Source organism: Pyxicephalus adspersus, chromosome 6 (genome assembly GCF_032062135.1).
Source record: "Pyxicephalus adspersus chromosome 6, UCB_Pads_2.0, whole genome shotgun sequence".
NCBI classification, from domain to species: domain Eukaryota; kingdom Metazoa; phylum Chordata; class Amphibia; order Anura; family Pyxicephalidae; genus Pyxicephalus; species Pyxicephalus adspersus.
In genome coordinates, this window is record NC_092863.1 from 92389837 (window position 1) to 92415699 (window position 25863).

Sequence of the window (25863 nt, forward strand, 5' to 3'; positions counted from 1 at the left end):
GTGTATGTATGTATGTGTATATATATATATATATATATATATATAGTGTAAATTATAAAAGACTTTATGACTGAAATCAATTATCTTGTTTTAATGCAACCAAATTTTATTCTATCATTTCTACATAATTTTGTTGTATTGCCTAGAGCAGTTTACTTGCTGATACTAAATCTAATACAGTATAAAAAAATCAAAAGGACCAAATGAAATGCATTTTACTGCAGCCTTAAAGACTATCTTATTTTTTATAAATTAAGGGAAATAGCGAAAAGAAAAGTGAATATATGTCAAACGCTTTTTTATTTTTAAATGCAGTGATTCATTTTTTTCTTTAACAAATAGTTAATATTACTCCAGATTTTTTTTAATGAAGGGCTTACCACCAGAAATTCTAACTAGCCCAATTTGAAATAAAATTATTTAGCATGTTCCATGACTTTTTTGCTTCCTATCTCTTTTTATTTTCTGGCCAGATTTGGTGATTGGTTACAAAGCCTACATACACACCTCAGATGATTCTCATCCAATAATCACCTCAAGGCTGGTATTGGATAAGAATCTGGCTTGTGTGCAGTGCTGGTTGTTCATGGATCTGTCCTGGCAGATCCTTGAATGATTGTAATGGAAGTGAAACGGAGAGATGCAGCGGTGTGCCGCTTCGTCATTCTCCCCTCTCCATTGACCAGAACGGTGCTGTATGTACAGCGCTTGTTCAGCCTTTTGTCATTGGAAAGGATCGTGAAATATATATGCATACATGTAGAAAAGCCTGCAAATCATTGCACTTTGAAGGAAGTTAAAGCTGCTGGCAGAAAAAAAATATTTAGTATCAAGTCACTTTAAAAAGTCTTATTAAGAAATAAAGAGCAAAAATAATTCTACAAATGTAAAATACGTTGACAATGCCGTTTCCTTTGCACATGGCACTATCTCTAAAAATAGCCTATTTTTTGAGACTGTATAGAGATAACATAAATTGTCATAGTTTTTGTTTAAAGTGGTAATGTTCTAACAATAGCATTATAACTCTCCTACTGTTTTTCATACTCATGTGATCTTCTTTCTTTCAATTTTTAGATAAACCCTTAAAGAAAAGGAAACAAGATTCCTACCCTTTAGAAGCTGGAGGTGCTACTGGAGGAAACAGACCAGCTTCCCAGGAGGCGAGCGTGGCAGGAAATGGGTCACGGCCGGCTTTAATGGTTAGCATCGATCTTCTGCACACTGGCAGAGGGGACTCTCAGGCAAATGTAACTCAGGATTCAGACTTTGTAAGGAAGCCTGAAGAAGCAAAATATTGTAATGATGGACTTGTTCCTTCTCTACCAGAGGACCCTACTGGAGTTATAAAAAATGTCCCAGAAAACCACCCGGAGACACCAAGAAAGAGGTCTGAGTCTGAAACTGAGTACCCTGAGAGGACTGTCAAAAGCACACCTGTGTGTCCCAGTGACAATCCGCAGGAGGAAATACTGTCTGAAAGTAAACCATGTGACATCAAAGCCGAGCCTCCATCGAGTGTGGAGGAGGCTATGATTTGTGAAGACAGCAAAAGTGAGGCCAAACCTGAAATATGTAAACCGAGCAATGAGGAGTTGACGGAGAGTAAAACAGCGGAGTGTGTTAATGAGGATGTAAAAACTGAGACAAACCTTGGTGACATCATTGGAGATTCCCAACTCTCAGACCAAACGGAGCAGGTTATGCAAAATGATAGCTGCAATGACTCTAATGAAGATCAGAATAAACTGGATGAGAAACAGGCTCCCAGTACCCCAAAGCAGCGTAACGAATCAAAGTCAGACACTCCTAAGCAGAAAACTGAAGGAAAGCCACAGACGCCAAGACAAAAGAGCGAGGGTAAACAGGAGCCAGTGAAGCAAAAGAGTGAGAGCAAGCCTGAACAACCTAAACAGAAAAGTGATGCAAGAACTGATGGACGCAATGATAATCCTAAACAAAAGACTGATGGGCGTCCAGAGACTCCTAAACATAAAAGTGAAAGTCGGCCTGATACACCTAAACTAAAGAATGATGGTAGGCCTGAAACACCACGGCAAAAGAGTGAGAACAGACAAGAGGGTCACAAAAAGGGTGATGAACGCCCGGTTTTGACTAGACAGCGAAGTGAGGGGCGTCCTGAAACCCCAAAACACAAACATGACAACAGAAGAGACTCTATCCGGCTTTCTTCTGAAAAGAAGCCTGATTCATCCAAACATAAAACAGATTCTAAGCCCGAGTCTCCGAGGGTAAAATCAGAAGGACGCTCCGACGGGATGAAGCCAAGAGTTGACGGAAGGCCAGGCCATGAGTCGTCAAAGCGGGATTCTGAAAATCCAAAGCAAAAACTTGATGACAAGGGGGATCCTTCAAAAGTTAAAAAGCCTGAGTCACTAAGATCTTTTAACAAAAAAGAACAGGATACAAAGCATGGGAGTAAACCCGATCCTTCAAAAATGGATAAAAGTGAAAGAAAGCATCGCCTTGATTCAGATGAGTCAAAGGACAGGCCTTCTTCTGGAGAAAAGTCAAGATCTGGAAGCCCACGGGTTAAATCTGACAAACCGGACACAAATAAACCTAAATCTGATAAACCTGGATTGAAAACACCCTCTAGTAAAGATGAAAAAAGGACCGATGGTAACAAAAGTAAAGTGGATGGCAATAAGGCCCATGGTGACAACAAAGCAGGGTTCCCAAGTTATTTGTTGGGTGGGAGTCAGGGTTCCCTGAAAAACTTTGTCATTCCAAAACTCAAACGGGATAAGGATGGCAATGTTACCCAGGAGTCAAAACGATCGGAATTAAAAGGGGAACAGAAAAACCAGGGGGATAAAGTGGGTTTTGTTGAAGATCTTAATAAAGGTGCTAAGCCTGTTGTAGTTCTTCAAAAGCTCTCTTTGGATGATGTACAAAAACTTATTAAAGAACGAGATGACAAATCCAGGGGTTCATTAAAGTCAAACAAAAACAAGCCATCTAAATCCAGCAAAGGTAATTTAATTTTTTATTCTTTCATTGCAATAATGTATTTTTTCCAGAGTGTTTTCTTTTTCCTCTGTGATAACCTTTAAATGCGTAATTTGTTCTAGGAAGGTTTTAGTGTATTTTGTTTCTTTGTGTGAATTTAGGGATCTTTGGAGCAAGTTTTTTTTTTTGGCATTTGATATTTTATTGCATCATGAACTTTGTATTACTGTTTGTTGTACAACAATTGTTGCGACAGTCACCTTCTGTGGAAGATACCTGCAGACAAGTTAAGGTCTGTAAATCATTAGCAATTGAATTTAAACATGCATTTAGGTTGATCGAATTTTGATGAGAACATCAAGAGTGTTTGAATCAACATCATGAGTATTTGAATCTTGATAGGTTCAGTCTAGGCAACTATTGTATTTAAAATCTTGCTACCGGTGCATAATCTTCAGTTTCACAAATTGAAATAATTTAAAATATATAGTTGGGTATGCTTTCTTCTTGCATTGGCTTTGTATGTCTTCTATCTAGAGTCATTTTACATTACTTTAAAATTGTATTTTTTTATTTTAATTTTGGAACTGTAAAATCTTCGGTGTCTTGTATAAAGCTATTTTGCATGGCTCTGAAAGAATGTCACAATGACCATTTTTATTAGGACATTTCTTACTGACCTAGATAATTTCTGGGTGTCATAATGACCATTTTTTGCTGAACTGAAAGTGTCATTTAGAAGCTGAATATTTTCTATGAACAACACAAAGACCTGTTGAACAATTTAATATATAAGACGCATTGCTACTCCTGAATTATATACTATAATATGTTCTTCATTGTTGGACACTGTAGGGGGAACTGTTGTGGCTTTGTCTAGTTTCATGCATTAATGTTAGTCTGATTCAGCCTTTACCAACCTTTTTAACATGGTTTATACCTTGAAGCAGGGGTGTCGAACTCAAATACACAGTGGGCCAAAATGAAGACTTTGGACAAAGTTGTGGGCCAACCTTGATATTTATTGAAAAAATATCTACAATTGAAGAAGGTTGCTAATGAATGTTAACAGAGGAGTGGGCTCTTCTGTGTCCTGATTGACGTGCAAGCAGAGCATTCTGGAATTTGTAGTATTAGCGGTGCCGGTGCATGCTTTCCCGATGGGACAGCTTTAGTAGACATTTGGTATTTTCACATGGGCCAAATATAATTATGTTGCGGGCAAGATTTGGCCTGCGGGCCTAAGTTTGACACCCCTGCCTTGAACCAACTTTCAGATCTTGGGAATCCCCTGCTATAACTACTATATCTACAGCTCACAGTACATTAATATGGTGGTCTTTGGGGAAAATGCCTCCTGCATTGGAAAGAATGTCACCCTTACAGATAGCCAAAAAGATCATTGGCTTCACTTAAAATTACACAAATTGCTCAAGGAACAGTTTGGTCACAATACAGGGGCTGCCACCTGTAAAAAAGGTCTTCCCACCCAGCTTAAATATACTTCTGCAGTTTGTACTTGTTATTTATCCGTTTTGCCATCTGCAACCCCTATTTATTGTACAGGACGGTGCAATTTCTTGGTGCCGCATACATGAAAGATATTATTTCTGATCAATTCCGTTTTATAAAAATGCTCACGGCAGTTTTTATATGGTTTTTTTGCTATAGGTCTGCAAAAGTGTAACTACTTAATCAGGTTTGGTTGATATTGATTGATATTTTTCATCAAATTCTTGTTTACCTACTTTTGGCATTATTATTATGAATGTTGTTGTTATTATCATCATTAATAATTATAAACTGTATATAGCTGTACATTAAATAGGGGTTGCAAATGACAGATACAGACGAGACACAGGCGGAGGGGAGGATTTTCCCCCCAAGAGCTTACGATCTAGGTGGTGGGAGGTGTATTACACAATAAGTGGGGAGATATAGAGTGGTGGGAAGTAGTGAGGGTTTTAGGAGACAGAAGATGGGTAGGCAACTTTGAAAAGTTGGCTTTTAAGGGTTCTTTTAAATGAGCAGAAAATAGAAGCAAGCTGGACGAGGAAGACCGTTCCAGAGAGCCGGGGCAGCTCTAGCAAAATGTCTTGAAGCCGTGCGTGTGACAAGGTTATAAGTGAGGAAGTCATTAGTAGGTCATAGGAGGAGCGAAGAGATATATTTGTAAATGCTGATTGCTTAGCTCAGGTCACTCAGAATGCCTTGTAGCAGTCAGATGTTCTTGGATTGATAATTTTCAACATTGATGAAAAAGAACTTTTTTGAAAACACAGTATTGAATGTTTATATCACAGTTTGTATAATGAATAAAAACTTTGAAAAATGAAAAATGCCAAAAATCTGTCACTAATTGTGTGATGGGCTCCTTCATGGTAAAATTGGGAGCCCAAAACCTAGGAGCCCTTGGGCAAATTAGGGAGCCTACCAACTCTTAATTTCTCAATCAAAAACATTGATTTTGGGTGCAAATGAACACCGATAAAGACTTTGTTTGAGCGTTATTGGAACATTTGGCTATCTGCCATTTGAACATCTTTCTTTGTTTCAGATGATTAATCAATCAGGGTGATTATTGCTTAAACATCTAGCTGTGATCTTTTAGTAATTCTCCTGTTTTGCTCTGTACCACTATTATTATTTATCTATTCCATTGTGTGGTTTATGCTAATATTTAATCCAATTAACTTGTTTTCATGCAACTATAAGGTATCTGGCAAGCCCCAGATCGCTATTTTTTATGATAAATCTCAATGGCCGTTTTGGGGATTGGCAAACCTATTTCTGGGGAAGATTTCTACAGTGTACATACATGTCAGCTGTAGTGTAACCCCCAATGGATGTTTTTCAGTACGTGGATTTTGTGTATCTGTCCGGTCGATTTACTTTTGGTATAATATAGTTGTCTGTAAATGTGGTACAGTATGGTGTGTGGAAAGGTTATGGATGGCAGTGTCTTGCTTTGTCTAGATAACTAATCTGGATTTTCTATTGTATACCAGCACCACAAACTTAAGCTGCGTACACACCTGCAATTTTTCTCGTTGGAAAGGATCTTTCACGATCCTTTCCAACGAGAAAAGACTGCACGATGCATGAACGATGCTGTACATACAGCACCATTCATGCTCTATGGAGAGGGGAGGGGGAGAGCGACGGAGCGGCACCCTGCTGCGCGCTCTCCCCTTCCCTTTCATTACGATCGGTCGTCGTCCATCGTCCGTGGATCCGCCAGGACGGTCGTCGGACGATGGACGACGACCGACTGTACACACGGCAGATTTTCGCCCGATAATTGGCCGATACCGATTATCGGGCGAGAAAAATTTGCCGTGTGTACGCAGCTTTACTCTCACCATAAGGACATAATTGACATAGGAGAGAGTTAATAAAACTGTTAAAAACTAATGCTTGAGAGGTTTTACTTATGATCTCCTTTCTGGTTTTATAAGGAGTCTTGTATCTTGTAAATGGTCATTAGTTTATTCATCAGCTTTATTTGTTTATTACCTATCTTCTGTTAACTCTAAAGCTACGTACACACGGCAGATTTTTATCGCCCGATAATCGGCATCGGCCAATTATCGGGCGAAAATCTTCCGTGTGTACAGTCGGTGTCGTCCATCGTCCGGACGACCGACCTGCCGGATCCACGGACGATGGACGACAGCCGATCGTAATGAAAGGGAAGGGGAGAGCACGCAGCAGGGTGCCGCTCCGTCGCTCTCCCCCTTCCCTCTCCATAGAGCATGAACGGTGCTGTATGTACAGCACCGTTCATGCATCGTGCACTCCCTTGTCGTTGGAAAGGATCGTGAAAGATCCTTTCCAACGACAAAAATTGCAAGTGTGTACGCAGCTTAACTGTGCTTTTCCCTACAACTTGGAGGACCCTGAATCGGATATCCAAAGATCACCCTTTACAATTATTTTTTTATTAATTTAGGACCAATGTGTTACAGTAATTAGTACTATCTGATACTGAGATCACAGATCTCCTCTGACAGAAGTTGGTTTCTTATCCAGGGTCAGCAGCCACTTGCTTTGGATGTGGCCTGATATGACATGATGTTGTATAGCAGCAGAGTTTTTCTTGTGTGTTTTTAACTTAAGGTATACATCTGCAATATTTTTTAGAGTAGACATTTTTGTATTGCACAGTTCTTGTGTGTTTTAACGTAGGTTCTTCACCCAGATATACCATAGCTAGGTTTATGTGCTGTACAGTACGGGTAGTCCCTGGGTTAAGGACATCCGACATATGGACAACTCCAAGATATGAATTGGGTCTTCCCTGCTTCCTAGTGTGCAGGTCGGAGCCTTGATGGGGGGGAGGGGGAATGTTTGCATGACTTGTAGAAGAAATCTTTTGCTAAACAGCTGAGGTTGTGGGTGATCTTAGGGGGTGAGTGCTTTCTCCAGCTTCTTGTAACTCTTTAATGACCAAGACATAATCTGCAGTTGTTTCTTTTTACATATTAAAGCACAGCTTGCACCAGGAGTTAGTGAATGTCTAGACTCCATAAAGTTTTTTTTCTTGCTTTGTTATTAGCTCACAGTGGGGATTTTATACAAGAACTGACACCTCACTGCCTAAGATATGTTGAGACAAACATTTGTCCTAATTGCATTTATTAAAATAATGTACCTGTTCCCACTTACATACAAATTCAATTTAGGAACAAACCTACAGTCCCTATCTTGTATGTAACCTGTGGACTACCTGTATATTTTTCTCCAGCAAACACTGTCATTCAGATAGCTTTATGTAATTACACTGTATTTTGTTAGCATATTATTTTCAAAGCTTTTATTGGATTTTCAGTTTTATGGGGTTTAAAAGAAAAAAAGGAAGAGTTTACATTCAACATACATATTTTGATTTCTTTCTAGAACAATTGCAGCAGTACAATTCCATTATAATGCTAAAAAAACAAGATGATACAAAACACAGCAGAAGGTGGGGGAGAGGAACTGATCTGGTGACCTTATTGTATGACAAAATTTAATCAGTTAGACCTTTACTTGCACAACTAAAACAATTAAAACTTAAGTTATTGTATTGGGTGGTAATTGTGTTTTGCAAATATTTGACCATATAATGGCTTATGGCTAGGCCCTACTTTACGTCCCCACAAATCGCTGAAGATAAAAAGAACAACCTGGCACCATGATAATCCAGACAGCCTCCTATCCAGATGCAACGTTGTAGCCATCTGAAGCAGAGATCATACCCATACAAAATCAAAGAAGCAAGGGTGACAAGGGAATTTCACATTAAAAAATAAAGTTGGCTTTAATTATAGATATTAAACATTTAGCTTTTGTAAAATCTTGCAGCTAGAATACAGCAAAAGTGTCAACAAGTGGTTAAGCAAATCATTTTTTTTTCTTTCCTTCCAGTGTTAAATGTTTTGATTCCAATAGCTGCCACAAGGGGGCGATGTAGTGGAAGCCTGCAGCACGTGTCTGGAACATTTCATTGATAAAAATGAAAACACAACCCGTTCATCCTCTGATTAGATAAGAGCCACTTAAAATAGCTCAGCATGCTTTAGGTATTACCAGTTTCTGAGCGCTTATTGATAAACAGATTGTGTTTCAGTAATGTATTTTGAGTTCTAAGTGTATATCAAAGAAGGAATCTGACACATCCTTGAAACAGCTGTCATTTTTCACAAGTGATTTATTAACTGCAGGTCAGATATACCGCTGAATTTTTTCCCCCTATTTGCTAAGAGCAAAGTATGCTAAAAAGTTTATTACAGAAAAGCATAGAATGCAGGTTTTTTTTTTGTTTCCTAAAGGGAATAATATAATAATTAAATGGTCCCATCACACAGCGTCAGAATGTGCTTGCTTGTTGTATTGTTCCTGGGTTTTGATTATGATTTAAGCTGTTGAATTGCAGAATTAACTCATTTTCAGTACAATTGCATTTATTTTAGGACTGTTTTAGAGCTCATATTCCTTCTGTCTACCAGTTCTAAAATAAAATGTTATACAGAATGGTTAGCTGGAATGTTAAAGTTCATTGTGCTTATGAGTTGCTTATAATGGTCATTCGCTCTTAAGATTGGACTAAGACCAAAAATAAATTGCAAACGGTCAGGCCCTTTATTGAAGAAGGGACAATGATTGTCCCCTTTTTTTTTTTTGCCGACACCATCGCCCTCTTCCTTGTTTTGATCTTCAGCGATATCTTGATTGGCCTGCACAGGAGTTTATTCAGTCCCAGCAGCCACAGGGAAGCCGGAATGCCCCAGGTTTCCCTGGCTTCCTATGCTTGTCCAGCACAATGATTTTTGACAGTAGAGGATAGTAATCAGGCAGGTAGGAACTGTTATTGCAGAGGGACATTATCTGTCTTTCTGCTGTAAAGCCCTGCCTGGTTCTAAATTTTCAAAAAAGATTTGTTTTATCTCTGTTTTGGAGATCTTCTTTCACTTCCGCCCTGTAAAAAAAAAAAGTTTGTTTTTTTTAACTTTGGAAACTTACGAATACCCCATTTTCTTTGCTGCCAGTGCAAGTCCTCTTTGGAAGCTGAGCTCAGATTTTGTATCCTGCAAAGCAACAGACTGCAGTGTTGTTTTTTTTGTTGTTGTTTTGTTTTTGTTTTTTTGTGGTAGAGCTATTAAAGTGAAGGTGTTCTAATTTGTCAACAGGAATGTATTTACTTAGGGTTCAGGGAATCCTCCCTGCAAACTGGGAATTGTTTTTGAGGTATATGCTAAAAAGCAAGTTACGTGACCCGGGTCATGCTTACAGCTGTACTAGTGTTATGGAGCAGTGTTTTCTGGAACAATATCTGCAGTAGCATACAATGGCAGTTCATCTTTTCTGTACCCTTGCTTACATTTGTTTGTTTGTCTGGGGTAAAGGTTTTCTTGTCCAAAGCATCTCCAACTCAAAGCTTGCTGACCACAATTCAAAGGCCATGCAGTGCATTACAGCTGAACACTGTCTGTGAAAAGAGTTATTGAATTGGTTAGATTAGGAATGACATGGAGGTTGTTCACCCAGCAAAGTGAATGTTGGTAAATACGGTAAAGCTTGTGTTCACTTCAAATACCGAAGCACATGCAGGGAAATTTTGGTAGTCAGGTGATTGGGTGTAGGTAAACACTTCTTTACCGAACTTAGTAGCATTGGTGGTTTTTTAGCAGTGCATTTACCCCCTGTGTGGAAGGGGCATGGGTGCAATTGGGGTATTTAATATACGCCTTTAAACTGCCCATCAAAGAGCTTGGCGGGCAGCTTCTGCCAGCAACATGGTAACTGTCAGTGATTTGCCACTTGGACACCAATCTGAACAGGTCGCTAATTAATAACCCCTCAGTGTTTGCATTACATTTTCTTTGGATTGCAATTTGGGTAACACGTCTGGTCATATCACATAGGGGTGACAAGGGCAATTTATGTCTTTAGTTTTTCTTTTAATGTGTCATAAATATGCATGTATTTACTGCTTCTGATACGACTACTGCATAATACTACAACTAGTCAACATAGGCTTTATCTTTGGATTTTAGGATAGTTAACACACATTCTGTGAAAAGTGTTTGTTATTATGTTTGTGTTTTTTGAGTGTACTATATGTATATATAGTGATATACCACCAGATTGGAAAGTTTTTGTGTTTCTTTGGGCAGTTTTTTACCTCTGCAGAGATGCGGATAAGCAATCGTGAAGAATTAGAGAGAGCTTCAGGTCAGAGATGAATAGTTTTATGAGTTTTCCCAGTCACTATATCCAAATTAAGCTAAGCTGCAAGAGAGAAGTTTAATTTTTTTCCTCTTTGTGCCAGTTTTACCAGCTGTGTGCAGTGTGTGTGGTATTGCATTGCGTTTTTTCATTTTTTTTTTTTTTTTTTTTTTTTTTTTTTTTTTTTTTTTTTTTTTTTTTTTTATAGATTTTAGAACACTTCAGTGAAGGTGCATATTTGCCTTTAATATATTATATAGTATTTATTACATATTATATAGCAAATCATGTATTGTAAATGCTTGCATTATTTTTTTTTTTACCTTTCCTAACTTAACTTGACCTACAGTGTGCCTCTGAACTTTGGGGAAAGCCAGTTCCTCCTCCAACCTTTATTTTACCTCTCTAGATTAGGACAATGAAGTGTCTCCTAAATTGGGTCTTATACTTTTTTAATTAAATTACCTAGTCAGCTAATTAATTTACCTCATCACCTGATGATCATTTAGTAAATAACTTACCTCCCCATCCAATCCTGTTCAGTACTTCTCTTTCTTCACTCTGCTGCTTCCACTCATGTCGGCCCTACATAAACATCTTTCTTCTCTCACTTTGCTCCCTAACCACTCTTGAGATAGCACCCTATATCATTGTATTATTAGGTGGCCTTCTCCAATGTGTATACCCTGGTTCTGATCTCCTTGTGCATGTGTGAGATCGCTGCTTGGTCATTTACATTTGTGGAACACCCACTGTTACCAAATCTCACTTTGCAGATTCACAAGATTGGACACCACATAATCAGCACCTCCATGTGTACAATCTTACAGCCTCCTAGGATATCTGTTTATATTATAGAGGCAGTAAGTGCTACCTAATACCTTTTGGACCCTGACTTACTAAGGCCACGTACACACGTGCAATGGTTCTCTTCTGATAGTCGCCTCAGGGCTGATATCGGATGAAAATCTTGCGTGCGTACAGCGCTTGTCGTCCATTGTCTGAACGACCATCCCGAAAGATCCACGGGCGATGGGCGAGTGATCGTAATGCAATTGAAGGGGGAGTGTGCAGCGGGCTGCCGCTCCGTCGTTCTCCCTGCTGTCATTCCCCCCTCTCAATAGAGCAGAATGGTGCTGTATGTACAGCGCACGGTCATGCATCGTGCAGTCGTTTATCCTTGGAAAGGATCGTGAAACATCGTAATAAATGGGAGAGAGCGCAGCGGGCTGCCATATGTACAGCACCCATTCATTCATCTTTCAGTCTTTTGTTGTTGTAAAGGATCGTGAAAGATTCTTTTCAAGGACAATTATTAAGTTTTATATACGGAGCCCTAATCTCACTTGACAGGGAGGAAGGAACTGTTCAAATGCAATTTACCTGGTGAGACTTACTGGTTGTTGTTGCTGGGGTTTCCTAGTTTATTACATATTACATTCTGCTGGTGTCTTAATTGCTAAATTGGTAAATTATTTTATAAATTTTGATACCTTAAATCCTGTTGAAGCTAAAACTGCTTGCCTATCCCCAACCAGGGAGTCCATTCATCTGAGTAAGATGCTTTCAAACCACTTTGCCCACAGAAAATAGTTTGGGCATAAATTATTGAAATTGTGATCACAGTGCACTGCTTTTATATATGGCTACTAAATAATTCATTATTTTTTTCCAGAGCAAGCATGTTTTGCGTCAGTGAACTCAGGCAATTGCTTATTGACTGCACCTGGTTCTGCCTAGTTTTTACCCTGTTTTTCGTTGGATTTATAAATGTTGTTTTCCTGTTATATTGGTAGATTTCAGTTCAAGAAAATGTTTACAGAGAAGGATAAAAGGCCAATGCATGCATTTTCCAAGTGTTTTATGCGAACAGTTAAGGAAACTTGTACTGCATGAAACATTGTGGCTTTCTTTTGCTGGCCTCAATACCTTCTGTTGCAGAAGGATCAAGCAGCAAGCAAGGTCAGATTGAACACTAAAGCTACGCACATGCGTCCAATCGGCTCAGGGCTGATATTGCACGAGAATCTGGCATGTGTACAGCGCCCATCGTCGGAACGACCTCCCTGGCAGATCCACGGATGATGGACGAAAAGCAATCATAATAGAAGTGAAGGGGTAGAGCGTGCAACGGAGTGCTGCTCTGTCGTTATCTCCCTCTTCAATCCATAGAGCAGAACGGTGCTGTATTTATAGCGTTTGTTCAAGCATCATGTAGTCCTTAGTCATTGGAAAGGTTCGTGAAAGATCATTTCCAACGATATCTATTGTACGTGTGTACCCAGCTTTAGTTGTCATACTTGTTCCATCCTAGCTGGAAACGTGTATAGTACTGAGGACATTAGATTGGCATAGTGCATTTTCTACACAGGTTAGACATCGTTTCATTTAAGATGCCCAGTATATTAAAAATGCACTAAAGAATAAATAAAATGTTTCACGCAGGGAAAAAGTGTAACTTAGGCTACATATACTTGTCAGAAGATTTTCGTCCGATAATTGCCTCAGGGCTAATATCAGACTAGAATCTGGCGTGTGTCTGTGTTCATCGTTCATGGATCCGTCCCAGTGGAACCACAAACAAGGAACGATCAAAATGAAAGTGAAGGGGAGAGAGCACATCAGGGTGCCCCTTTGTCATTCTCCCCCCTCCCCTCTCCATAGTGCAGAATGGCGCTGTATGTACAGCACTCGTTCAGTCTTTTGACGTTGGAAAGGATCATGAAAGATCCTTTCCGATGACAATTATTGCTCGTGTGTATGCAGCCTTAGTCAAACCTGAAACAAATTGACTTATTCGCATTTTTGTGTTAGAAATGAAACCATTGTTTTCAAGTACAGTTCCAGAACCCTTCACACTGTTGTATAGAAGATGTTTAGGTTGTAATGTGAAAAGCTTTATTGGAGTTGAGCCCATAACAATGGTTTCTGATTCTCCTTCTAGATCCCCTTTAAAGGCAGGACAACAGATTTATTTATTGTTGAAAGGGACTGAGGAGAATCTTAATTAGTAGCATCCCTTTTCTCTAAATACCTGGGCAGCCAACTGTGACCGATTTGCAGGGTCTGCTACAGATTTATTACTAAAGTTTGGACAGATTTTTACTCTAAACAGCTGAATAATTAAGAAAGGGTCAGGTTTAATTTGGGTGCTTTAGGAATAATTTATGACTCGAGCTGTAACCTTGTAATAAATCTGTCCCACAATCTGTTTCTCACTGCTACTATTTAGTATTGGCAAAGTGAATAAATCCAACCTGCCTGTGTTTGTCAGCGGACTGGTTCACCTTTAGGATTGAACGTGTAGTCAGTTCAGTTTTGGGGAAGTTTTCTTCTAATCTATTTTACAATATATTTTTGAGAAAAGGTAATTTCCCCCCTAGTGACAAAAATAATTCTTCATGACACCAGATGACTCTGGTGAGCATTTGGCTGTCAAAAAGTTAGGAAGACTGCAATTAGAATCTTACACTAAATAGAGATTTTGTGGCGTTTCTGGCCTGTTCGAGATTTCTAATCATTTGGTAGGGAATACTAAAAGAAAAACTAGACAGTTTTCCATGCCCTCTTCCAGTCCTAAACAGAAAAAAACATTTTGGCTTTCTGATAATGTGGTAATTTTTATACCAGTGTACATTTTCTGTCGTGAAAGATCCTTTCCAGCCACAATTAACGAACTTGTGTACCTTGCCTAAGAGTGAACATTTACATTCATACATAACCCTTCCATGCCTATTCTCTTTTGGCGGTGTCATATTGTAATGTAGGGTGATGTTCTATAAGCAGTCTGGTGGGTGTTATCTTGCATTGTGGTAGACCCGTTATCTTTCAAGATGATAATTGTGGTATCCCCTGATTATCAACTTTCCAGTCTTGGGGACCCATTCCTGCTTGGGCTGTAAAGATCTTGTCAGGGTTCTTCTGACATCTATGTGCAATATGTGCAATCTCTCTCCTTATTCTAGCTCCCCTCTGAAATACACTCATTCAACAATACACTCTTACTGACTTTTCAAAGACATTTTTAAAATGCAGTGTGTTTAGTTTTTTATATACAGTTTTCGATTGTTGCATGGTTATATAGGTTTCATTGGTAGGTGTACCCCCAGGGACAAATCTATGAAGATTAGGAGGTACTTCTAATCAATGACACTTATTATATCCTTTGGAAAATTCTGAACTGACATTGTGAATTTATATTTTATGAATATTATTTTTTTTTCTTTTAAAATAGTAACTAGTGGTTATCTTAATTTTTGGGCTAACATCAAAAACTGTATTTGCGTTGAGGTGTCAAACCAGGTATAGTAGACCCCCGTTTATGTTCCAAAACCACCTGCGATAAACGAAAATCTGCAATACATGGATGCCCAACTGCATGAATAGCCAGCAACCAATCACAACTGACTCCCGGTTGTGATTGGCTGCTGTCTATTTGGGGCATTCCGTTTGACTGCGCATTCATTTAATCCAAATGAATAGGGCATTGTGATTGGCCAGACTTGTTCCTCCTTTAACTCCCAGCATCCCCTCACTGTGCTTTACAATACAACATCACGGATTTGCAGAAAACACGTTATTCCCTGGACTGTGCTATAGAGGGGGACTACCTGTAGTACTTGTTCAGTTTATTATAAGGCGTAATCAGTAAAATCAAGTGTAGAAACACTGATGTATGGCATCATGTATCCAAATAGTCATCCTATTATAATTATGGAAGTCTATGGGAATGATTCTTGTAATATATGGACACGAGATGTAAGAAAACCTTGACATGGAACACCTTGATTGTGTTAATGTACAAAAATTTGGGTATTTGGGAAAGTTGAAGGCTGTTAGCCTTCCAGAATAGTGAAAATCTTCTTGTTGCTTGATACTAATTCCGTTTTTATATTAGAACAAAGTAATAAAATGTATTGTGTACATCTTTACAGTGCATGCATATTTGCCCATGTTTTATCCCTTTAATGGCATTTCATCTACAGAAAAATTCTCCCTTTTCTGCCAAAATACAAAAATATTGAGGGCACATAGTATTTTGAGGACTAAATTCACATGTGGTACCAACCATGCTGTTGTCATTTGCCAAGCTGCTAAATCCAACCTCTTCAACTCAAAACACAGGAATTATTTTGTAGTACAAGAACTGTTAGCTGTTTGAGAAAACTAAATTTGTTTTGCAAAATCAACAGGAGCCAGTTTATTCAGATGTATTAGCCTTGATCAGTTTTATATTTTAATATTTATCTTTTTATTTTATTATGTATATTTTATTATTATTATTATTATTATTATTAATACTTGTTCTTGTGACCAAAAATGATGAATTACCTATACCCAAACCCATGCAGGATCGGTAGTGAATTTAATTTCCAAGCAAGGACAGAGCAATAAAAACTTTATAGAGGTTCTATTTACATATTCAACCCTAAAGAACAAACATTTGATTTTATATACACTTCAAGGGTTGAAGTGCCATTTCTAGAGAAATTGCTAATACTGACCCCCCCCAATGAGTCACCCTACTATCGACCGATTACATCAGCTTTGTCAGGTGATAAGGCAAACTAAATGTTAGTTTCTTCTTGGTTGTCACATTACCAAGTGTCTAGACATTTAGGTATATGAGCATCACTGCACTAAACCCAGAATAGAATTCTCTCCAGCAACGTATGTCACTTACACCAACAAATTGTTAAACAGCCCTTTGTTTGAATGTGGAGTCAGGAAAATTTTACATTGTTACATTGGCTTCCTGATTTTTTCCCCTGCCCCACTAGGTACATAGCTACTTTATTATGCCCCTTGGCAAGGAATCGCCTGCTTTTCTGGAGTTGGACCACTAGCATTGTTTGCTCCAAAAACGGGAGAACCGTTTGATAGGTGTTGCAGTAATTGTAGTAAACTTTACTACAAGTTTTTTATCTGTATGTAAACTAGCATATGTAGCAAATAGCTTTTATGTATCTCTTAAATGACCACCTACGTTTTTTGTTATATAGGGGGCATTGATCAGTCTGTCCTGAAGGAACTTCCTCCAGAATTGGTAGCAGAAATTGAGTCATCAATGCCACTCTGTGAACGTGTAAAAATGAACAAACGCAAGCGCAGCACTGTAAACGAAAAGCCTAAATATGCAGAAATTAGCTCTGAAGACGACCATGAAAGCGAAGAAGACTTTGAGCGTGAGTAAATGCTTTTGGATAGATCTTTAAAGGAAAACAAGTTTTTTTTTTTTTCTTTTTCACACAAGAGCAAAACTGCTGCATGCATACTTCTAATACCTTAAAAAGTGACATGTTTACACTCACAACTTTCTTAGACAAAAATGGGCTATCTACTATAATATTATCATCCACTCTCCCTTATTAATGGCTTTTAAGAAGGGTGACAACTGTTCCCTAAAGTCCTGTTAGACAAAGTAATAATATAGGGGTCATCACGAGTGACCTTCCTGCAATTCTAACCCCGAGCCACACTCGTGGTAGGAAAAGAAAAAAAATCCCACCTGCTCCCCACAATCCAGCGGTGTCCTCAGCGATCCCCGGCCGGCCTTTGCATCACATCCTCGGTGTGATCGATGTGATGCGTGAAGCGCCGGTACGCTGGGAAGGCGTGGCCTGGCTGTAAATTTTAAATTGAAATTAAATTACATTGTAATCTGCTTTGAAAACATTGATCACAGTGATAAGGTTATTATATATAAATCCAAATAATCCAAATGTTTTTATTCTATTGTACCTTTGAAAAAAATTTAAATTTTTAATAAAGTTTTTTTTATTTATAATTTTATTTTTTATAAATAATCATTTGTGTTTTAAACTTTATCATACCTCGTAGTTATTCCTAAGAATTAAGGGCCTAAAATATTATACAACAAATTTCCACTCAAAACAATGTACCGCTTTTAACATAAAAATACAGACATGATACACCATGGAGGTTAATAGTCACTTATCTGACTAGTAAACTTAAAAGTCGCTCCCTGCTTTATTGATCTAAGCCAGTGACTCAAGTATCAATATACAGGAAACCCCAATTGTAAGCCCTCCTTCAGTACTTAATGTTTGTACTTATCTCAAATTTTTTCGACAGTTCCAAAAAACAAAAGCATGTTCATTGGAGTTGTGCTTTAAGTGCCCAATTTTCTGTAGGATTATTTTGTATATTTTCCTTTTTTATGTCTTGTTTTTTTTTTGGTATGACTCGAATATAGTAAAAAAACACTAGGCTCAATTTGCACAACTAAGGCTTTCTAGTTAGGTAATGTTATTGTGATGTCCAGTATGTGCTCTCATTAGGCAGGCATAACATTCTTATTTTTTGTTTTAGCTTCTAAAAAGAAACATAAAAAAGAAAAAGCAGATCAGGAGTGGAAATTTGAAGAACGTGAAAGGCGAAGTTCTGGTGATCATAGACGTGGTGGTAATGACAGACGGAGTGGTCGCTACAGAGAACGCAGTCCGGAAGATTCAGACATGGAGGACTCTCCACCTCCAAGTTTAAGTGAAGGCAAGATCACATGCTGGTTTTCTGTGTGTTGTTTATGGAGGTGGAATCCCCCTTTCTGTGTGCTTTTAATTATGTGTACTTATTGGGGAGATTCAGCACTTTTTGTCCTAACAATTATTGCCAGCTACCAATATGAGGGGGGAACTTTTGATTTTTTCAAACTTCCTGTTGCTTCTCTGGGACAAGAAGTATGGAAAAATTTCCCAATGGCGCATACATATCAAAAAAATAAATTAAATGAAAAAATAAAAAAAAAAAACAGAAAGATTTAAACATGGTGAGACCAGAATTCTATCATAATAATAATCTATGTACTTAAAATCTTTTTCCTTTTAGTGGCTCGGAGAATGAAAAAGAAAGAACGACAGAAAAAGAGGAAAGCTTATGAGCCCAAGCTGACACCTGAAGGTAAAGATTTTCTGTAGGGTTTTGGTTTTGTGTGACTACCATTTTCAGAGCTGGCAATATTTACATGGATATCTTGTCAGTTTACCACCAGACAACTGAGGTACTACAAGTATACAAAACCAATTCCACATTATACTATTTTTAGTGAAATCCTCACTCCACCTTCTAGTAAATATGCATCTTGCTGCAATTTTTTTTCAAAGATAAGTTCAGGAAGACTTAGATGGTACAGTATGTATTTATTATTGGTGTCAGAAAATTTAGGTCAGAGAGTGGCTTTATGAACTATTTCCCATAGTCTTCATTTATAGCTTTGTAGCAGTTTAGTTTCTTGAAGGTCTGGGATGAGCTGCTGCTTTATTATAATATGTATGTATTATTATTATTTATTTATATTTAAACAAATATAAACAAACAGCAAAAACTGGTTTGCAAACTTAATGTGAAAAGGCAACAAATATTTTCCAGTGCAGTTAATCATTTTTTTCCTTTCTCTTCTTTCAGAAATGATGGATTCCTCAACCTTCAAAAGATTTTCATCAGCAGTAGAAAATATTTTGGAGAATTTGGAAGACATGGATTTTACAACATTTGGTAAGATTTAGTGTGGTGATATTTTGTATGCTTTCAAAACTACTTTTTTTTTTATTATTGCAGATGGGGCAGGCTATGTCTCCTCTGCAAGAAAATAAACATGCCTACCTGTTTGCTGGCATAAACATATTCACCCAGTTCTCTTTATGATTCAGGATTCTGCTATCTTGATTGGCCATGTCTGAATGATGTAACTCCCACTCATGGGCACAGAAGTTCATTCATTCCTGGCAGCCTGCTCTGCAGGATCATACATTGAGCTGCACATGCTCACACTGTACATTATAGAGTTACTTCCAAACCGACAGACAAGTCTGTTTTATTGCAGGAGATTTATCACAGTTGGCATCTGCAATAAAGGATCTTGCTGTTCACATTTTTAATTTTTACATGTGGTTCCACTTTAAGGAAGACATTATTACAATTTAGACTTGTATAATAGGGCTGTATTGTCTAGTGTGTCTTCAGTTCAAATATCTCTTGCCTTTTTTTACAGGAGATGATGATGAGATTCCCGCAGACCTTCTTCTTGGCAAACATCAGCTTAATGAATTGGGCAGTGAATCGGCTAAAATCAAAGCTATGGGCATCATGAATAAGGTAAAATAGAACTACCCTAGTTATTTGCCTGCTGTAAATTTGCTCAGCCATTTATGTGCTATAAATGTTATGTTTTGTTTGACAGATCTCCTCTGAAAAACTAGTCAAACTATTGGGAATTCTTGAGAAGAATATCCAGGATGGTTCAAAGCTGTCAACTATGTTGAACCATGTAAGTTTTACAACCTGTATTGAAATACATTGAAAACATGTTCTTTAAGAATAGAATAGTTATGTGCTTGTATTGCTCCTAACAAAACAGAATATTGTCCCAATACAGTGCTTTTTGAAGAATGTTTATTGTTGTGGGTTTTTTTGTCGTTTTTCATTGTTTGCATAATAAGAGAAAGACCTGCTATTTTAACAAAAGTAGGAAAAATAAATACTTGGGAACCTTTTCTGTTTTTTCCCCCCGTTATCTCACATTTTGTTTTACCCTTGTAGAACAATGACACAGAAGATGAAGAAAAATTGTGGCGGGATCTGATAATGGAGAGAGTCACAAAGTCGGCTGATTCCTGCTTAACAGCTATCAACATCATGACCTCTCCAAGCATGCCTAAAGCAGTGTATATCGAGGATGTGATAGAGCGGGTTCTCCAGTACACTAAATTCCACCTACAAAACACACTGTATCCACAGTACGATCCTGTCTATAGGGTGGACCCTCATGGAGGTGAGCCACTGTTTTGTAATACTTATTATTGGTTTGTAATTTTCTGTTTTCATTTCTCCTGCATTAATTCTAATGAATGCACTCCTATTTTACTTTATTATTCGGTGATGTCGTAATGCTTTTGGTGGCTTAATTACAGTTTGATGGTACTGTTCAAAATTTTCTTTCAAATGTTTGTTTTCAGGAGGACTAATGAGCTCCAAAGCTAAACGCGCCAAGTGTTCAACCCATAAGCAGAGAGTAATTGTGATGCTTTACAACAAAGTGTGTGATATTGTGGCCAGTTTGTCTGAACTGCTCGAAATTCAGCTGCTTACGGATACAACCATCTTACAGGTGAAGTTTACCAGATGTGTGCTCCATCTCAGAGAAGTTTTTGTTTGCAGTTATAATGTAGAAATCAAAATTTTTATTGGTTTCTGTTTGCTATATCCTTACACCAAGGATTACATAATTGATTTTCTCCATTCTGATAATTAAAAAAGGGTTAGATCTAAACTTTGGTGGGTTGTCATCACCTCCTCAGAGAAAAATATCAGTCAGTAGGTATCATCAGATGAAATGCCTTTTCTTTTCTTTTTTTTTCTTCTTTCTTCAGTCTGTTGTAACATCTTTGATTTTGTCGTCAGGTTTCTTCAATGGGAATAACTCCCTTCTTTGTAGAAAATGTCAGCGAGTTGCAGCTATGTGCCATCAAGCTGGTTACTGCGGTATGAACATTTTTTTCTTTTATTTATGAAAGTTTATAGGACTGCTTTTCTTTTACTTTTTCACATCATCTTAACTTTTAAAACATGACCCTGAATTTAGACTCAATCCAACATTTTCCAACATCCTTCACTCATACAGTATATGCCATGCCAGAATAACCCATAAAATGATTTTAACAGTATTGCTTTTGCAAAAAAATTAAAAGTTTAGTTTGTTTTTGTGAGTTGCAGACATACAAATGGTTTTGTTTGTAACATTAGGAAAACATGGTTTAATTGGTTCTTATTAGGCTCATGTAATGTTTTTCTTGCTTTTTTTTATTTTAATCTGTTTTTTACAGGTTTTTTCCAGGTATGAGAAACACAGGCAGCTCATCCTGGAGGAGCTCTTCACCTCGCTGGCTAGACTGCCAACAAGCAAAAGAAGCCTGCGGAACTTTAGGTATTCTGTTACATGTATAGAAACATGCTTCATCTATTTGTGTTAAATGTAGATAGTAACAATTGTTATACAATCTTCCACTGGCAAGTCCAAAGTAGCTTAAGTTCAGCTACCAAACTCCATTAGGTCTTTTGTCTTGTAATTAAAAATAAATTATTAGACCATTGATTGACTGTATATGGACGTCCTGAGTTGCAAGGTTTAATAAAGCCAGCATCATGCACAGTCTCATAACTTCAAAGGGACCAGTATGTTGAAGGGAAGCCCATGGCATTGACAGGTCCTAGCTGTTTGACTAGAATTGTTAAATTGCAAGCCTATTCTTTTGCAAGCCTATGTTTTACAAGCATTGTTGTAAATAGTCTGTTCATTTGGGCATGTGGTCGCATATGCTTTGCTTATTACTTAACAATAACTTTATTGACAACTAGGTTAAACAGCAGTGATGACGATGGGGAATCTTTGTACATTCAGATGGTGACGGCACTGGTCTTGCAATTAATACAGTGTGTGGTCCACCTACCATGGGATAAAGATAATGCAGAGGAAGACTCCAACAAGAAGGTAAGAACGTCCTTACAATTTTATTCTTTGTAAAATACTCTTTGCAGCTAATATGTGAAAACATTGAAAGGCCTAAATTAAGCTAAGGGTAATAGTGTTTACCATGGTTTGTAACTTTTATGTCCCTTATCTTTACAGGTTGACCAAGATGTTTTTATCACCAACTCATATGAAACAGCCATGAGGACTGCCCAGAACTTTTTATCTATTTTCCTCAAAAAGTGAGTAGACTATTTTTTCATCATTTTGCTTGCACCCAAATTATTAGACATTTCACATTCTAATAATGTTTTGTACTTAGGTGCGGGAGCAAGCAAGGGGAAGAGGATTATAGGCCGCTATTCGAAAACTTTGTCCAGGACCTTCTGTCTACTGTGAACAAACCTGAATGGCCTGCCGCTGAACTCTTGCTTAGCTTGTTGGGAAGATTGTTGGTAGGTTTTTTTTTTTCCAATTATTGTGCATGTTTATTGGTCAGTATTGACAAATCTATGGGTTAAAATACATTGGCAATCCTGTATATGTGTAGTTACACAAAGATGAATGCTAACCTATTGGTCCCAGGCTTTTAGCAAACCGGTCAGCAGTTCCAGAGCTCATCATTGCCACCTGCTGTTGGTATCTGATTGTTCAGGGTTTTTGTATTTCCGTGCTTCTCCGTACCTCTGATATTGCTCTTTTATTTCCCAAGTAAAGGAATATTACAGTGTGAACTTTCTTAAAATAAATGTGATCAGTTTTGGTCTATTTAGTTCCACTCTCCCCATGTTTAACCCACTCTTCATGTGTGTTTAATTTTTATCTTTTTATTAGGTTCATCAGTTCAGCAACAAGTCAACAGAGATGGCCCTTCGCGTCGCTTCATTGGATTATTTGGGTACCGTGGCTGCACGACTCAGGAAGGATGCTGTTACCAGCAAAATGGACCAAGGTTCAATCAACAGAATCCTCAAACAGGTGCTTGCTTATGTTTGTTATACCCAAATACTTTTGCAGTGTTGTGTTTTTCTGACAAATGAAGATGTCAAATGTTTCTAGCTCACTTATGCACTGAATACATGCACTTTCATACACTAATTATAGTACTAGTTTGTAGTTTTATTACGTTTAACTTCAAAAAGTTTTGTATTTTTTTGTTGTAAAAAAAATGATGTGTTGAATTTATGCTATTTCCATTGCTTTTTCTTCAGGCCCCTGAAGGAGATGAGATCCAACAGCTCCAAAAAGCTCTGTTAGATTATCTTGAGGAGAACACAGAGACCGATCCATCACTAGTGGTAAGTTTATATATGTTTCCAGATGTTAATAAGGACATCTCTGGCCTCCATGATAAAATGTAGCAGTAAGGTAAATTTACACAATATCATAACACAAATCCTGCTGTCTCCTCTTGTTTAGTTTTCTCGGAAGTTTTATATAGCACAGTGGTTCCGTGACACTACAATGGAGACAGAAAAAGCAATGAAATCCCAGAAAGACGAGGACTCCGATGGAGCACATCATGCAAAAGATGTAGAATCCACGGGAGATATAATGCAGAGAGCAGAAAAAAGGAAAAAGTTCCTCCGTAGCATTATTAAAACAGCACCATCACAGTTTAGCACTTTGAAGTAAGGACCAAATAGAAGTTGACTTTAACATGATACATTTTCTTAAGCACTGTTTGTAACACATTCATCTCTCTCTTACAGATCAAATTCTGACATAGTCGACTACGATGATGCTTGTTTGATTGTGCGTTATTTGGCCTCTATGAGGCCGTTTGCCCAGAGCTTTGATATTTATTTGACCCAGGTAAATACAGATAATTGTACCTTACTAGTTATTTTTTTTGGGCTTTGCCATTGGTTTGCTCTAAGAGAGGTATACAATGGTAAACGTGCATTCATTTTTAGTAAAGGTTATCTTCAATCTATTGATTTATCTAAGAACATCTTTTTTAATATGATAAACATTTAACATTTCTAAATAGAAACCATTATTATATACCTTTTTTTACATAAACGGAGCAGTTATTTAGTCTAGGGATAGGGTCAGAATAGGCGCCACAGGTTCAATTAAAAGACTGATAAAAGAAAATTAATTTCAACACAAAAAAAAAAAAAAAAAAGTTCTGTAGTTTAAATACACTTCAGGGGGCATGTAGAGTAGAATGTCTGAAAGGGCAAAATGACAATTCTGCTTGTTCCCAACATTCTTCATTTATGGGGATTTAGCACAAGCTATACAAATGCAGTCTTCACCTAAAAGGTGAATTGATTCTTCTTTTTCATACTTGTATGTGCATTAAATGAAACCCTGTCATATGTGTTGGAAGCATTGCTTGATGGGTCTAGTCCTTACATGTGACAATTATTTTACCATAAGTAAAATATATTTGCTTGCAGGAAGCTTATATGTATATATCTTGTATTTCAGATTCTGCGGGTACTTGGGGAGAATGCAATTGCAGTCCGAACGAAAGCCATGAAGTGTTTGTCTGAAGTGGTAGCTGTAGATCCAAGCATTCTTGCCAGGGTAAGTTCAGCATCCTGTTGTCCTAAAAAAACATTCATTTTTGAACATTGAGCATTGTAAATAATTCCTTTCTCTACTGTCACAGCTGGATATGCAAAGAGGTGTGCATGGGAGGCTGATGGACAATTCGACCAGTGTGCGAGAAGCAGCTGTGGAGTTACTAGGAAAGTTTGTACTCTGTAGACCTCAGCTTGCCGAGCAGTATTATGATATGCTCATTGAGAGAATTCTGGTGAGTGATGACGGTATCCTGCATAAACTTTGTGTATTTCTCTACTGTGTTAAAATCTTTGGTCCCTCAAAAGAAAAAAACATTTATTTTGAATTATTCATTCAGACAAAACTTATAGTTCACCTGGTAGTACCACTTTGAAAAAACTTTTAGGTCTTTTGGGAACTTCTGCTAAAATGTGTTCCATGTGTACTATGTTCACAAACTCACAGTAAATTAGTGTGGATATTTTTCACAACAAGTAGGATATAGTTAGCATAGAGAAGCTTACTTAACAGAGCAAAAGAAGGGATTTCCAATTACCTGTTTCAGCTTACTCTCTCCTGGATGTAGGAGACTGACAGAATTATTTAAAGTTCAACAATTTTCAGGTCTAATATTTATTGGTTTGTATGGGGAAAAAAAAAATTGGATATGTTGACCCATGGATATTTATTTTTACTACCAGCTAGTAGCTGCTCCTCTCAATATTCACAAACACTTGCCTGACTTTTACCAGCCTTCTCCTTCAAGCAGATGGGACTGTTTAATTGCTGAAAGAAAGGTGATGGCAAAACATTAGCATATAAGACAAGCACACACTGAATTGCAATGCAGTACAACATGATAAAGACATTGTAAAGTGGAGCCCAATCAAGAGATGCAGGGATGCTATGAATTAACACTTGGGCTATAGAGTAATAAGGAAATTTAATCAATTTAAATGAGATATAGTGTTAGTAGATATTACAACAACCTGACACTTTACAGCCTCCACACCCAACCTTCCTATTGCCTGAAAGCACATCTACTGAACACAAAGCCAGTTGGAGCATAAATGTAAGCTTATGTTACACCTAGCAGAAGGTTTAGCTTTGCATGTTACTTCGTGATCATAATCCTCTGTACACCGGTGTATATAAAATAGTTAACCTACCGATATCTT

The 25863-nt window shown here is 37.7% G+C and overlaps 1 protein-coding gene across 5 annotated transcripts in view; it reads left to right on the forward strand.

The window, feature by feature from the left end:
* NIPBL (NIPBL cohesin loading factor) overlaps positions 1-25863 on the forward strand; it is a 76581-nt gene that overhangs the window by 35904 nt on the left and 14814 nt on the right. For all 5 annotated transcript variants that reach the window (XM_072416606.1, XM_072416603.1, XM_072416605.1 and 2 more), the window contains 20 exons: positions 1078-2997; positions 16686-16868; positions 18016-18195; positions 18532-18603; positions 19108-19197; positions 19694-19797; positions 19883-19969; positions 20242-20473; positions 20658-20809; positions 21103-21183; positions 21525-21625; positions 22057-22189; positions 22328-22410; positions 22491-22623; positions 23003-23146; positions 23380-23466; positions 23588-23799; positions 23881-23983; positions 24608-24706; positions 24792-24938. In XM_072416606.1, coding sequence (XP_072272707.1) covers positions 1078-2997; positions 16686-16868; positions 18016-18195; positions 18532-18603; positions 19108-19197; positions 19694-19797; positions 19883-19969; positions 20242-20473; positions 20658-20809; positions 21103-21183; positions 21525-21625; positions 22057-22189; positions 22328-22410; positions 22491-22623; positions 23003-23146; positions 23380-23466; positions 23588-23799; positions 23881-23983; positions 24608-24706; positions 24792-24938 — 4343 coding nt within the window. The remainder of the gene's footprint in view (positions 1-1077; positions 2998-16685; positions 16869-18015; positions 18196-18531; positions 18604-19107; positions 19198-19693; positions 19798-19882; positions 19970-20241; positions 20474-20657; positions 20810-21102; positions 21184-21524; positions 21626-22056; positions 22190-22327; positions 22411-22490; positions 22624-23002; positions 23147-23379; positions 23467-23587; positions 23800-23880; positions 23984-24607; positions 24707-24791; positions 24939-25863) is intronic.